At 42.8% G+C, this 15776-nt stretch overlaps 1 protein-coding gene across 2 annotated transcripts in view; it reads left to right on the top strand.

The window, feature by feature from the left end:
• Window positions 1-15776, top strand: part of ADAMTS12 (ADAM metallopeptidase with thrombospondin type 1 motif 12) — a 372760-nt gene that overhangs the window by 303676 nt on the left and 53308 nt on the right. Inside the window, exons 19-20 of one of the 2 annotated variants that reach the window (XM_068535209.1) lie at window positions 762-1880; window positions 10141-10293. In XM_068535209.1, coding sequence (XP_068391310.1) covers window positions 762-1880; window positions 10141-10293 — 1272 coding nt within the window. The remainder of the gene's footprint in view (window positions 1-761; window positions 1881-10140; window positions 10294-15776) is intronic. The other variant, XM_068535210.1, reaches the window with a different exon arrangement.

Here is a 15776-nt window from a genome sequence, read left to right as displayed (position 1 = left end):
GACTGTCCTGTTAGGTTTCCCCCAAAGGCAGTCTAGCTGCCTGTGCCCTACAGAGCCTGGAGGGACCACTAGGGAGGGGGACCTGCCACGGCATCCTTGTGTGTATCAGTGCCATGCTACAGGACTCCCCTAACTCTTTGGAAACGGTATCTCCCCACCTTTGGTTAACTACCCACCTTTAAATTTCATAAAAGGTCCTGGATCTGTATACATGTGTGAGTATGGTTATTGTCTAGTTTTTAATCTGAGTCCATCTGACACAGGCAAGAAAATGGAGCTTAGGATTCCTGAGTGAGGCTATGTGGCTATATGGATATAAAGGGAAAGGCTCATATCATTAAATTAATAGATTCCAAAATAATACGTAAACAGTTTACATTAATTTAATAGCATCAAACCCTAGGGAAGATAACATTACTATCTCTTTTTAAAAATTGGGTGATCTGTTTAAATCATTGCACTCTTTGTGGACCTACTATCCAACAGTCATAGCCCAGGGAGACTTCAGTTTTACTATTTCATGGTTTGCATTTTCAGTTTGTGAAGGGTAAATGGTTAGTCCTGGGCCTTAGCTGGTCTCCCGGAGTTACATATTTCCATGGGAAACTAAAATTGTGCAGAAACCGTATACAAAGATAGAGAACGATTTTAGCCACACAGTTCAGTTTCTACTGGGCCTGTCCTGATTTGCCATAAACCTTAGCGTGAGAACCAACACATCTTTCCACCAAACTAGACTAACAGCCGTCTCTCTTTTCCAGTGTTCTGTTTCCTGTGGTGGCGGAGTGCGGATTCGCAGTGTCACGTGTGCCAAGAACCACAATGAGCCCTGCGACGTGACAAGGAAACCCAATAGCCGAGCTCTATGTGGCCTCCAGCAGTGCCCATCTAGCCGGAGAATTCTAAAACCCAACAAAGGCACAATTTCCAATGGGAAAAAGCTACCGACAACTGACCCCTTCAAGCCCATCCCTCCAACTACACCTAGTCCTAGGGTGCTGACTACACCCACAGCGCCTGGGCCTATGAGCACAAGTGCTCTGACGATCAACAGCCCTGGTCCTACCACAGCCTCCAAAGAAGTAGACCTGGATGGGAAGCAGTGGCAGAATAGTTCAACCCAAACTGAACTGGACTCCCATTATGTCATTTCCACTGGAAGTACTTCCCAGCCCATCCTCACTTCCTGGTCTTTGAGTACCCAGCCAAATGAAGAGAATGTTTCCAATCCAGACACTGGTCCCATCTCAGAGGGAGACCTGGTAGTCACAGCAATGAGTGGTTCTGATTTGTCAACTTCCAGCAATCCTGTGACATGGCAGGTGACTCCATTTTATAATCCCTTGACCAAAGAGCCAGAAATGGAGATTCACAGTGGCTCAGGGGAAGACCGTGAACAACCTGAGAACAAAGATGAGAACAGCTCTGTGACATGGACCCAGATCAGAGTACCTGGAAGTAATGCTCCAGTGGAAAGAAGTACAGAAATGCCACCTGGACCTCCGCCAACACCTTATCTTAGAGGGGCACCCCTGTGGCCACCCTTCAGCACGGTGTCGGAAGGACTGGTGCCCAGCCAAAGGCCCACCACTCTCAAAAATGGTGCACCCAGAGCTGAAGGGATGGTCACTGAAAAGCCAGCTGACACTCCACCCCCTCTGGGAGGAGACCACCAGCCAGCATACTCAGAAAAGCCAGTAAACCATCACCCCCGAGAACTTCCAAGCAACATGAATCTAACACAGAGTTCCGGAGCAGTCCTGACCGAGGAAGACGCCACAAGTCTGATTGCTGAAGGGTTTTTGCTGAATGCCTCGGATTACAAGCAGCTCTCAACGGGCCGCAGCCCTGTGTACTGGACCGTTGGAAACTGGAGCGAGGTAGGAGTTCTATTTCTTACCCAGGCCTGATTCTATATGGAAATTAGCTAGGGGTGTTGCATTCCTGTGCAAATTTCAAAATGGACTTATGTAAAACATAGTCTGATGTACAAAAAAGGGAAGAAATCAGGTCCATGCCCTCACCTCCCTCTTCACCTCCCTAACTCCAAAAATGAAAGAAAAAAAAAAAAAATCCAGGGAAGGAGAACAAATGTAGTGAGATATAGTGAAAAGAACCTAGAATTAAATCAGGAGACCTGAGTCAGCCAGCTGTGTGACAGTGGAGAATTCAGTCTGTCTCTCTGAGCCTGCTTTTGATCTACAGAACAGTGGAACTAGTGTAGATCACCGCTCCTCTCCAGTGTCCCTTCCAGCTACAAACTGTAATGATGCTGTGAAGAGGGACCACTGGAAGGACCTGAATTCATATTTCATTCAGAAAACCAGTGTTGAGACTCTGGTTTAAACCTGTCAAGCAATCACAATTGGAATGGAAATCTAAGACAAATTTCTTTAAAAGAATTCTATAGCTCACTGTATCAAGCATTTCTTTTCTTTTTGGACTCAGTGTTTGCCTGTATTTAAAAAAAAAAAAATTCTTTTTGGCTTATTAAAAGGATTAGAAGATAGAGGAAGAAGAAAATAAACATGATGACAAAGTGTTGGTCCCTGTTTTCAGGTTTGAGGAGTTTGGCTAGATATTTGTTTCTCCATTTCTAGAACTAATTACATCCTTTGAAGCATCAAAATCATTTCTCACCCGCTTGAATTTCGAATGCACAGTACTTGAACTTGTTAAAAATAACTTGATAATGCAAAAGAGGACTTTGTGGCAAAATAATCACATGTTGATGTCATTCAGCATTTTTGATGACAATGCATGACTCATCTCTCTAGCTAAAAAGAAGTGTTAACAGCTAATATAAAATAACAATATATTTCATTTATGAAGCATGTTAATTTCCAAACCACTTCCATATGTAGTCTACTATTTTCTCTTTTTGACAGTCCTGGGGAGTAGGTAGGGTCTCGTTTATACCAATTTATGTAGAGAAAAACTAAGATTTTTAACAGTTAAGTAACTTGTCTATGGACATGTCAGTTGGATGATGAATCTTCTAAATCTTTCTGCTCTTATCTGCTGTCTCTCTAGTGAATTTCAGTACCAATCAACAATTTAGCTGTATAAAATTCTTTTGTGTAAATTAATCAGCATCATTGGTCCTGAAATTGACTATACTGGCAAAAAAAAAAAATAGGTGTATTCAAACTTCCAAAATTTTTTGTTTGTATTTGAACTCTGTTTCACATTGATTTACTTTGATTTCTAAAGTGAAATCACATTCATTTCATTTTCTGTCAATGGAGGGGCATCTTATTATCCCCATTTGGAAGTAAAGAATCCAGGTTCAGGAGGAGAAAAGATTTTCATGCTTAAGAGTAATCCAATTTGTTGGAAAAAAGGAGAGGAGTGGGTCTCATGATCCCTGACATTTTAGTCAGGTTTCTTTCCATTAGGAGAGTCCTAGTGGGCTCTTAATAATGAGGAGGATGTTGGCAATGAACATCTATAAAGTGTGTGCCATGCGTTATAGCGTGATTTTATGTTAATTCACATGCATTGATGTGAATGCGTGAATCCTCACCACAGCCCAAGGAGATTGGTAATATTGCCTCCCATTGTAGAGATAAGGAAACTGGAGCTGAAAGGTGAAGTAGCTAGCCAGAATCACACACACTCATGAGTGACATGGCAGGGATTTGAACCCAAGCAGACAGACTTCATAGCCTATGATCCATTGCTTTGCAAATCAGAAAACATCACCACTCTCTCTACCTTCTGCTATTTTTCTTTCTTCTTTGGTCATATGACATAAAAACAATGCCAGTTATGTGGTGACCCTGGGTAGACAGATGAGAAAATCACATAGTTCACAAGAAGGTACTTAAAATAACATTGAGGGCTCCGTGGTTACTTTTGAGTTCACAGGGGCAAATGGTGCCTGTAAGGTCACTGCAGTGGGTTCAGCCTAGATATTTTGAAATAAAAATGTTCTGTTTAGGTTTTATGAATGATATCCTTTTAAGTAGTACCACTCAAAGGTATCTTTCTTTCCAAAAGCATGGGGACAGATAAATAGGCTTATTGTTCTGCATCCAAGAAAGCAGTCTGGGCAGTGTGTCCATACTCAAAGACAAAGAGAACAAGTTATGGAAACTGAGGCTACTAGTTAATTTGTAGAATTTTGTTAATTAGCCAATGGAGATGAAGTCTGAAAGTACCTACCATTAAAGACACTGTGGGCCTTGAGAAGAATACAAGCTAGGTCAAACAGAGTGTGAAAGTGTAGATGATAAAACGCATATATATGGGATCAGTATCAGAATAAAGTATGAATGACATGTGTACAGTACGTGTACGTAATTAGAAATCACACACACACACAGAGGCTAGGCTGTTGTTAACAAATAGAGCCAAACAAGTTATGGTTCGCCAGAAATTGATTTCTCACTCAGCATAATAATACAAGGTGATTCCATGTCTGCAGTGGTGGTAGTAGAAAATGATGCTGGGAATCCAGTCTGACAATGGCTCTGCCATCCTGCCATCTTCAAATTTGCCCTGGGGTCACCATCCTAGTCACAGTCAGAAAGGGAAAAGAGCACAGAGGCACTCCCATGGGAGGTTTCATGGGCCAAGCCTAAAAGGGGCACTTATCAATTCTGCTCACTTCCATTGTCTAGAACTCAGTCATATGACCAAACCAAACAGCAAGGTGGATGGAAAATGTAATCTAATTGTGCACCCAGGAAGAAGAGGAAAAAGGAATATAGTGAGTATCTAGCAGTCTCTGCCACTGAATGACACGGCCCACTGTGGGTTTTAGGTAGCTCATCCTGGAAGCAGTGAGGATGAGGGATTTGACCTGTTGGGAGGATACTGCAGTAGTCCAGATGAGGAATGAGAACTAGGACAAGAATGCTTGGGATGAAGAAGGGAAGATAAACTCAGGAGTCACTGAGAACTTAAAATCAGCAGGACTTTGTGAAGAACTGAACGTGGGGTATGGAGAGGAGAGAGGAGAGGAGGAGTTTGTCATGACTATTCTGTTGGAATCTTGGGTGTCTGTTGGGTGATGCTCCTATAAACTGAGATATAGTACAATGTATGGGAAGAGTAAGTTTCAAAAGAGACAAAGAAAGGAAGGATGATGAGTTCAGTTACAGATCAAGTTTAGTTGATAGGACTGTGGGATATCCAAAGGATAACCAGCAGGTGTTTGTGTGTATGGGTCTGAGGTTCTTGAGAGAGGTGAAAACTGGAGATAAAATTTGGTAGCCATGATCAATAGGTAGAAGTTAGAACCTTGGAAGTGAATGAGGTCACCCAAGCACAGCCTGTAGGCCGCAAAGAGGAGTGGTCCAGGGTTGGGACTCTGGAAAACACCAACATTTTAAGGAGCTGGCTGACAAAGAGATTCCATGTGAAAGACTGGTGAGGAACAGTCTAATATTTAAGGCTTAAATCAAGAAATGTGGTGCCACAGACATCTAGGAACATGAAGACTGACAGTGGACCTAATGGATCTTACAATTAGAAGGTCACTGGTGACTTTGGGGAGAACATTTATAGTATTGAGATGGAAGGAGATACCAAAGTGCAGCCCAAAGGAGAGACCCTTTCGGAGGCTATCACACTTCTCAGATGGGACAGTACCCACATTAGGACTGTTAATAAAGATGGACAGCTCTTCTGAGTCCACAAATTCATACAAAAGTTTCATTAAAAAGTAGCTTTAGGATGACCCGGAAATTAGTTTCCTTTCCCATACTCTTATGTAAATGTGTTTTAATGCTTTTGTCCTGAGGATATTTAATACATGTTAATTAACTGATAAATGTTAATTGATCTAATGAGAAGTTACTATATCCAAATAAACTAAACCTAAATAAAAGTACCTATCAACCCTGATGACTGTTTGAGCCCAGAAGTTAACTGACGCATTTTGATTTTAGTAGATCAAGATACAAAAATTAATTCTATCTCATGTCCTATCTTTGACAGAAATAAAGTCTCTTATTGAATACATCATAGCTCACCAAAAATTTGGCAACTGTGGTGGAGCCATTGAGAGCTATTAATTCTAGACAGTTTGGCTGGGAAGGGGGAATTGGCCCAGACTGCAGAGGTTTGTAAAGCTACAAGGATATTACAAGAACAGAGTTCCACATTTGACAGGAGTCCCCTTCATGACAGGGCTTGGTGCCTGCCCCCTTTATGCATCTTTTGAGACAAAATGTTTAATACACAGAATTGTCTGAGAGTTTCAGGATTCAGAATGAAAACTTTGGGTTTTGAGTTTCCCACTCTCCCCTGATTTTTTATTCTACCCATATCTGAAGTTGTTTCTTTAGGATTGTCCCTCCCTAAAATGGCGTCACTGGCCACTCAATCACCACACCTTAGGAACCCCAGGATCACCACTGGTATCAGTCTTCCCTTGTCCTACTAGAAAAACCCTCACAGTTTTTCAAGTCTATGTCATCTCATCATTTCTGTCATCTCCTCTTCATTTCCTGTCAGTTTAGGCTCAGGAGTTTCCAATCTAACGGTGGGAGGCATCTGGAAAAGAGTAGGGATACTTTTGTCTGTTACAATGATGGGGGATGGGGGCTGCTACCAGTATTCAGTGTCTGAGAGCCAAAGACAAGGAGGGTCCTGTGACATTGAGGGAAGTCCAAAATACCAATACTGCCCCAATAGTTGAGAATGGAGAACCCTTGGTTACTATTCTTGTTAGGACTCTTGCCTTTGCCCTTACTGGTCTGGGCACTTCCACTCTCTCCCCTCCCCAGTGCTTTCCATACATCGTCACGAGAGATGTAAGACTGCCATATTACTCTTCTGAAAGGAATTTTCTAATCATTCCAAACTCCTGATCACAAATCATTAATGTCTCTCCATTACATATCAGATAAAATCCACTCTAATGTCCAACAGCCTTCAGGTCTTCGAATAATTCAGCTTTCAACATACTGCCTCCTATGACTTCATCTGTCGTAAGCTTCACCAAATCTAAACTGCTCAGTTTCCACTAAACCTGCTCGTCTCAGTTCAATGCCTTTGTTTATGCTGTTTCCTCTCTCTGGCATTTCCTTCTCTTTCTCCTTTGTCCTTTTACATTCTACCTGTTCTTCAGTATCAAGCTTTGAGCTTCTTCTTCCATAAAGCCTTTCCTGCTCTTTAAGATTGGAAGTATTGTCATTTCTAAAGTTCCTTAGCATTCGATCTGAAATTTCTCTCTCTGTGTCCTCCCTTTCTGTCCTGTGTTGAAGGGGTGTTCATGTCCCCCAGCATACACAGCATGTTCCTCTAACTACCTGTGATTTTGAAAATTACTAAAGAATTGATATAAAAACCGAGTTAACACTGTAAATAGACATAAATCTAGAAAGCAGATGTTCTGGGTTTGAGTATTGGCTCCATCATCTACTAACTGAATGTTCTCACTTCACCCATTTCCTCATCTTTAAAATGAGGATGATGACGGTGCCTGATTCATAAGATTGTTATGAGATGAAAGGAATAACTATGTGTAGGAGAGTGTCAGGCACATAGGAAGTACTCAGTAAGCATTGGCTTTGATATCTATTTATAAGACAGAAAATGTAGGTGCTTCACAGTATGCATGAGTGTGGATCTCATTTTGACAGAAGATCACCTCTCATCAAATTGCCTCCTCATTCAGTCTGATCCCTTGGGCCAGTCAGTGAAATGTATGCTGTGCAGTCCTGTAAATGGAAGTGACGGTAAAATTTTCCGCAGCCTTTCACAGCAGTTTTCGCAGGATTCTGATGTAGCGCTGCACATCAGTTCCAGTTCTGAACACCCCCAAACCTGCTCCTTGACCTGGTAAATCGGTTGTCACAGGGTCACTAGCTGTAACGAGGGAGAAAGTTCCCAGAACAAGCAAGTTGTCCCTTCTGCCTCCTTAGGGTCCTCCTCTCTTCTCTGACCCCCACCCCCCACTGCACTCCTAATTTGAAACTAACTTAAGAGACAATCAGTGGAATCCCCTTTTACTTACTGCGTTCCATGGACATCCTCCTGTCAGCTTCACCTTTGGACTCATTTGCTGTCTAAATAGAAATTGTCAAAAAGGAATTAAACAAATGTCTACTCACAACATCTGAATCTAACAGGACTAGATTCAGAGCTCCAGAGACATGTGTTTATTTACAACATAAATACGGTACAAAGAACTGTAGACATCACTTGTGATGTACCAGGGTCATCAGTAGCCTGGGAATTTGGTCTCACTAGCTCCTGTCCTGGGTTTGGGGCAAACGTCATGTTTTTCTCCATGTCGTAATGTGAAATTAACATTGTACTGTCTGTGTGACCTTAAGCACACTGCTTAAGCTAAGCTCTCTGGGCCCCGGAAATCTGGAAAGTGGGACTCATAACGCTGACCTTGCAGGTATGCTATGTTTAATAGGTAACATTTGTAGAGCACTCACTTAGTGTGTGAATTACCTCTGTTGTTCTCACAGCAACTTAATAAATGAGGTATTACTGTTATCACCAGTTTCACATGCTAGGGAAGTTAGGAAACTGCAAAAGATTGCACAATTAGTCAACTGCAGAATTATAATTGTATCCTGAGCCTCAGAGGTTAGAGAAAATATAGGAAAGGTACCTGTTGTGTAGTTGTATCAGTTGTCCATTGCCACAATAACGCTATATAACAACCAACCACAAAAATCTCAGTAAACATTAATTTTTGTCCATGAGTTTCTGGGTCAGCTAGGAGTATCTGCTGACCTGGGCTGAGCTTAGCTGACCTCAGCTTGGCTTGTCATGCATTTGCTGAAGGGTCAGCTGAAGGCTGGCTGGTCTGAGATGGGCTCGGCTGGGTCACCCAGCTGGGTTTCACATGATCGCTCATCCTCCAGCAGGCTAGCCCAGTTTTATTCTCATGGCAGAGACAAGGGTCGAGGAGAGAACCAAAACAAGCAAGGCCTCTTGAGAACTGGCATAACAGCATCCACTGCAATTTCTTGGTGAAAGAAAGTTGCAAGAACAGTCCTGAATCAGCAGCTGGGGAAATATGTTCCACCATGTGATGAGAGGAGCTGTGAAATCCATTGAAAAGAGCATGGGTGTGAACAATGGGGCCACTAGTGCAATCAATCTATGCACTTCAGCTGTTATTATCTCTAATATATATATGTATATCATATATATACACGCATAATGTAGTACAGAGGAAAAAAAGCTAGGAACTTATGAGAGATTCAAATCCAATCCTAAAGAATTTTAAGGAGGAGAATTTACCTCCATAAATGAGCCAATTGAAAAAATGTTGACCGAGGCTATTTTCTGCTCCTTTTCTATGAGCAGCATTGGTGAAATGCGGCAGTGCCTGCAGCTCACCCCCTTCCCCAGGCCTTCACACCAGGATACTTTTTTTTTTTTTAACATCTTTATTGGAGTATAATTGCTCTACAATGGTGTGTTAGTTTCTGCTGTATAATAAAGTGAATCAGCTTTACGTATACATATGTCCCCATATCTCCTCCCTCTTGCATCTCCCTCCCACCCTCCCTATCCCACCCCTCTAGGTGGTCACAAAGCACTGAGCTGATCTCCCTGTGCTACGCACCTGCTTCCCACTAGCTATCTGTTTTACGTTTGGTAGTGTATATATGTCCATGCCACTCTCTCACTTTGTCACAGCTTACCCTTCCTCCTCCCCGTGTCCTCAAGTCCATTCTCTAGTAGGTCTGCGTCTTTATTCCCGTCTTGCCCCTAGGTTCTTCATGACCTTTTTTTTTTTTTTCTTTTTTTATATTCCATATGTATGGGTTAGCATACGGTATTTGTTTTTCTCTTTCTGACTTACTTCACTCTGTATGACAGACTCCAGGTCCATCCACCAGGATACTTTTTAAAGGGAAGCACATCTCCATTTGTACTGGGTTTTCCTCCCACAGAGAAATCAGGGATTCACAAGCCTGACTGCTTATTAGAATCACCTGGGATTTGTTTCTTAAATACTCCTGCCCGAGCCCTACCCACAGGCGTTCAGATTGTTTGGGGTTGGAGCCTCAGCGCTGGTTTGTTCAAAAGCTCTGCAGGCCGTTTTAGTAAGTAGCCGAGATTGAGGACCCCCGACTCCAGGGTGGGGTGGGGTGTGTCTGAGAAAGCGGCCCTGAGCCTCCGTCTTCTGTCTCCTCCCCCCCCACCCCCCGGCAGTGTTCCACCACGTGTGGCCTGGGGGCCTACTGGCGGAGCGTGCAGTGCAGCACCCACATGGATTCCGACTGCGCCGCCCTGCAGAGGCCTGACCCTGCTAAGAGGTGCCACCTCCGTCCCTGCGCTGGCTGGAAAGTGGGAAACTGGAGCAAGGTAACTGACGAGGCTCAGCAGCGTTGGGGGCGTCAGGGGGGCGGGGAGGGACTTCTACGAGCGTCATTTGCTACAGCAGGATTCCTGCTGCCCTTCCTGCCTCCTTTCTGCCCTTTGCTTCGATAAACTGGTGAATGCGTAAATCAGGTGTTACCATAGGCCTGCTTCAAGTTACACAGTAGCCTGAGAACAAGCAGAGTTTTCAGTAGCCCACATGTTTTTATCTGCCCGTCTTCCCTTACCAGATAAACTGAGAGAAAAAGAAAATTTAATTTGTGTAATTAATTGCTTGTCCAGCATGCAACACTATTTCTAAATTGCTTAAATGTAGCATTATAATTAATAATGATACGTTAGCACAAGTGTAATTAAATCATCGTTCAGCAGCTGCTCACAAAGCAAGTATAATATTGAATCTGCCAGACTCAAAATGAAAAGAAAGCTGAAACATAAAGACACATTTGGTCTTTAAAAGTGTATGATGTCCTATATCGATCTTTTCGAAGTGCGATTTTCCTGTCCTTGCTAATCTAGCTGTGGTTACTCATTTTTCTGTGCTGCCTGCATAGTCCCTCGTGAAAGGCTTTATCAGGTTTTAGGATTAGTCAGGCTTGGTTCTTGTGGGCACCAATCAGGCCCAACCTGCTTGTCACCCTGATGGGGCTGAGACAGCCCCTGGGGGATACAGATGCAGCCAGGTCGTAGAGACATTGGTCAGAGGTGCAGTTAGGAGCCGCTTGGCAGCAGGGGTGAGAGGTATGAGCTATGCATACACCTTCTGTTTGTGAAGCACACCCACCTGTAAGACACCCTGCAGGCTCCTGTCTTCTCTCTGGGGAGCCAGTTTCCCTTGATGGCCTTGACACAGAAGGGAGAAGAGCTACCCAGAAGTTTGGGGAGGCTGGCGTCCTCTCTAGATGTTAGTGCCCTCATCTTGTAGAAAGCTCCCGTCCCCAGACAAGCAGGACGGTGAGGTGTCCCACTGGACATCTCTGGTTCTCCTGGCAGGCTTCTCTGACAGACAGGAGTGTGAAATGTCATTTATCTGCATCAGGCCCCTTTTCCCAAAGAAAGTCTCTGGTCTTTGGCAGGAGAGAGAAAGTAGTGCGACTCCCTGAGAAAATCACCACTCATTTCTTTGATGCCTGCCAACCTCCCTTTTTTCTGTTTTCATACCATTTTTCTTTCAGGAGCAAATGCTGGTTCATTTTTCTTTCTCTTCCAACTCATAACAAACTCAAGATCAAAAAAGGACTAAATGCCTGGCTACAAGTTCTCTTCCATATCCAGAAGAATCTCAAGCAACATTTCTATCCCTGACCTTGCCAAATGTTGACCAAGTCCTAAAGTTCCACTTTCCCATCCCTGGGGCTAATCCTTTCCTTGGAAATTTCATGGCTCATAGAAAGGACAGATGTGTGAAATAGCTCACACTTTTAAAAAGGTCCCTCCACTGTAAAATTCTAGGAATTCTAGCTGATATAAAAGCCTGAGTGGGAGATCCGGTAGCTCTTCTCTGGGGTCAGACCCCCTAGAGAAAGCCCTGCTCTGCCAGCTCATACCTTCCGTGTCTGTCTCTGGGTCTCTTCTCTCTCATGGCCGGGAGGCTTGTAGATGTATTTATTAACCCCTGTAGACTCCTGGTGTTTTGTAGAAGCTGTCTCTGACACATCACCAAGTTCTTCCAGAATGTAGTAACCACCCCATCTAAACTCAAATCCTCAAAGTTACTCCATTCCTATCAGTAAGGAAAATATCTCCTCTCTCAGGATAATAGATAAACCTTATGTCAAAGACACTGTTTAACTACTGATAGTCAATTGCCCTGACTTCTGTGTTTTCTATCATTGGGGACATTGAATACATGACTTCCATTTTTCCTAGGGATGTTGATTTAAATTTTATCTTAAATTTTGGTGACTGAATGATACAACTTATTGACTACCACATTATTACCCAGTTCATATGGATGTCTAAAGTCCAGATCATATACTAGGAAAGATTTGAAGGCCTTCTTAGTTTCACTATTCTATCGGGACTCTTAAACTTATTCAGTGGCCAACCTCCAAACCCTAGAGTAGGAAAATAGACCCCCTGGTTTTGCCTTTAAATATCCAGAGGGTTTAGATTCTGCCAACTTGATGGTTTACCTTTTCACAAACACTTTCTCCGAGGGAAGAATTCTAATTTGATCATGAATCTTTCTGCATTATCCCACTGACCACTACCCCAGATCCAGAGGCACTTTAATCTTGTAAGACTAAGGGTATTCTGCAGCCTCACCTGAACCCGCAGGGATCACACCTGAGGCCCCGGGTTACTCACCAGCAACTCCCCACTGCTGTGTGTGCTGTCTGAATTGTAGCTGTTTTACTGGCTTCTGTTTCCAGCACCACTCATCTCCATGATGGAGCCCTGATACAACTGCTATGGACATTTTCTCATACATGTGGCAGTACAATGAGCCTGTACATTCAGATCTTTACCTTTAAAAAGTCTAGAAGTTGTTTTTTTTGGAATGGCTTGCTTCTTCTTCATGCATTGATCTGTCTGAAACAAATCCCAGGTCATAGCCCTCAAGTTTGTCCCAGAAGTGTACTTGAGAAAACGTAGTTCTGCAGAATTGAATCCTGGAAGCAGCACTGGGCCTGGGATCAGACACGTCTGGGTTGGCAGCTCCACTTTGTCACCAGGATAGAATGCTGGTCCTTTCTTCCAACCTCTTAGGAGCTTTAGTTTTCTCACCTCTGAGAAATGAAGTGGGTCCTACAGCGTCTACTAATCTCATAAAGTTGTACAGATCAAAAGACTGTGTGTGCAACAACTTTGTAAATGGTAAAAGACTGTTCAAATGAAGCGTTGGACAAACTTTGAGCTCTGGGTAAAGGTTAGGAGTAGTTCTCAGGCGTTCGCTAACTTCTGGCTTCCTGGACTTGGGGCAGGGGTGTTGTGGAAAGGTGGCAGTGGAGTAAGTCCTGTCCATCCATCAGGTCTCCACTCCCCAGGACTAAGCAGACAAGGTGAACCATGAGCTTTGGAGGACTTGACCTACCTTGCATCCTGGCACTCGCCAAATATCACCAAGTGCCCGACACTGCACGAGAATTTTAGGTAAACAATTTTATTTTTATCCAGTAAACGACGTTCTTTATAATTCCCACTGAGGAAGTAAAGGCTTGGAGGGTTTAAATCACTAATACATGATCAGCTAGTACTAATACTCTCAGTTCTGAGAAACCGTCAACTGGGGGATGGGTCCTCAATTTAATGACAGCTTTTCAGAAAGAAAGGAAACACTACACAATAAATATGTACATCAGTTGTAAGACACGTGCCAATTTCAGAACATTAAAATTTGCATGAGAAAAAAAGTGATTCTTGTGCTGGAAGAAATGCAGTAAGTGAGAAAGATGAACTTGAAAAAACCTTCACCTGGGTTTGACACCAAAGCTATGCATCCTCACAGCCCCACACACTTCCTGATTGAACATTTTGCCTGTACCTCCTGCAGTTTTGTAAACTTTATTATCTTTCTTAGAATGATAATAACTTTTTGTAGTTAAGTCTAACAGATCTTGATTATTTCTGAAATGAATCAAAGATTTTTACGTTTTCTTGGAATGATCTGTCTTCCCATCTAGGTAGTGTTGCAATTTTATTTTAGCAGTAGCTGACCTTATTACCTGTAGCATTTTTTGGAAAATAAAAGTGGCAGCCTTTTCTTATGGCCTTGAGTTTCATAATATTCAGTGCTACATTTTTTTTAGATCTGAACTTTTACAAATGAATAAAATAGGGAAAGAGCCCCGTCTTGCTAAATACTGTCCCTGACTTTCATACATAACGTGTTCCCAGAAAAATACACCGAAGCCCGATGTGCAAAAGTCAAAACAGAACTGCACGTTATAGGGGAGCTTCTGTGCCCAGAAAGCAAAAACTGACCAGCTGGAAGGTGAATAATACACTCAAAATCACTGCATTTATTTTCTCTTGATATAATTTGTTGTACATCTAAACTGTCACCCACTCTTGGAAGCCCCAAGTGTTTTAGATGAAGGAGTCCCCAAGTAGAGAAAAGAACAGCAATCAAATGGAAACCTTTAGGACCACAGAAAGCATGAACCCAAGACGACTCTAGCTGAGGACTGATGTCCAGACCGTGAGGCCCTCCATCATGGCCCCTGCCCATCTCTCTTTGTCCACCCCTTCCCTCCACTCTAGCATTCTGATGGACATGTTCCTGAACAAGCCTTATTGCTTCATGGCACTGCGCCCATATATGCCATTACCCCCACTTTGAATGTCCCCCACGCTATTTTGCCTGCTGAGTGAGCATCTACTCATCTCACGTGATTCAGCTCAAGCTTTGGCTCCTCTATTCAAGCCTTGCCTGGCTTCTTCAGGTGAAATTGACCACCTCCTCATTTGTTCCCTCACTAGATCATGAATGACTTATGACATATAATCTTTACGACTTCTACTCATTACGTGACCTCTTCCTTCTGCTAGATTGGGATACAGAAACTGGAATATAGTTAAGTGCCCAATAACAGGGAGGAAGTGAAGTGGGAATGGGGTGGGGGGAAGACGGACAGATGAATTTTGGTGCGGTTCAACACAGAGTTTTTGGAATGAATTATTTGATCTTAAGGGTCTTATGAATCTGTTTAACATAAGGAAAGGAGCAGAAAAGAATTATTTCCATATCCTGGTTTAGTACTTGGAGAGCAAGAAAGTATTCTGAAATCAAAGCAGAATACAAGTCCAGTGATCCCAGACACATATCACTCTAGAATGCTGGGAGAATTTAACCATCCAGCTTATGCTCACGTAGCCACTTGGTGTCAGGGTCATACTTGAATGCAATCTGCTGACTTCCCAATCCCACGCTGGTTAACTTCATTATACTCATCTGAACACTTGGTAGCAGTCTAACGTGGAAAGTGTATCAGGATGACTCCATAAATCAGAAACAACACAAGGAAGAAATGGTTATGATTTCATTTTCTCTCTGCCAGTGGCTCCTGTAAGCTAAGAGGAATTTTCTTTCTAACTCCATCCGGTTTGCTGATCACATCAGTTAAACAAACTGGTGTGAGAACCAGAAAATGGTTAGGCCTGTTTGGACACAACTGGGCATTAGCCAGTCTTTTTATTCTCCTCAGTCTGGCTCCTGTCCTCAGTCTGGTCCACAGACTCCAGGTTAGGAAAACTTGAATACAAATAACCCTCCTTTAGGGCAATAAGAAAATGAATATAATAATTGGCATTCAGCAAACAAAGGCAAAACAGTTTCTGGAGTGGAGTGATTTAATATCCTGCCACTTCACTCCTGCTAACTGAATCAGAGGCCCTTCTGAAAATGAAACAAAAGAGTCACAGACTTAGTGAGTATCTTCCCTTATTATTTACTTCACCATATTAATAAATTTCATTTCCCACTGAATGTGAATGTACTCTTTGACAAAAAGGTAATGCAAATT

Source organism: Eschrichtius robustus, chromosome 2 (assembly GCF_028021215.1).
Source record: "Eschrichtius robustus isolate mEscRob2 chromosome 2, mEscRob2.pri, whole genome shotgun sequence".
Classification (NCBI taxonomy): domain Eukaryota; kingdom Metazoa; phylum Chordata; class Mammalia; order Artiodactyla; family Eschrichtiidae; genus Eschrichtius; species Eschrichtius robustus.
The sequence above is the reverse complement of the archived record's forward strand: the minus strand, read 5'-3'. Positions and strand labels throughout refer to the sequence as shown.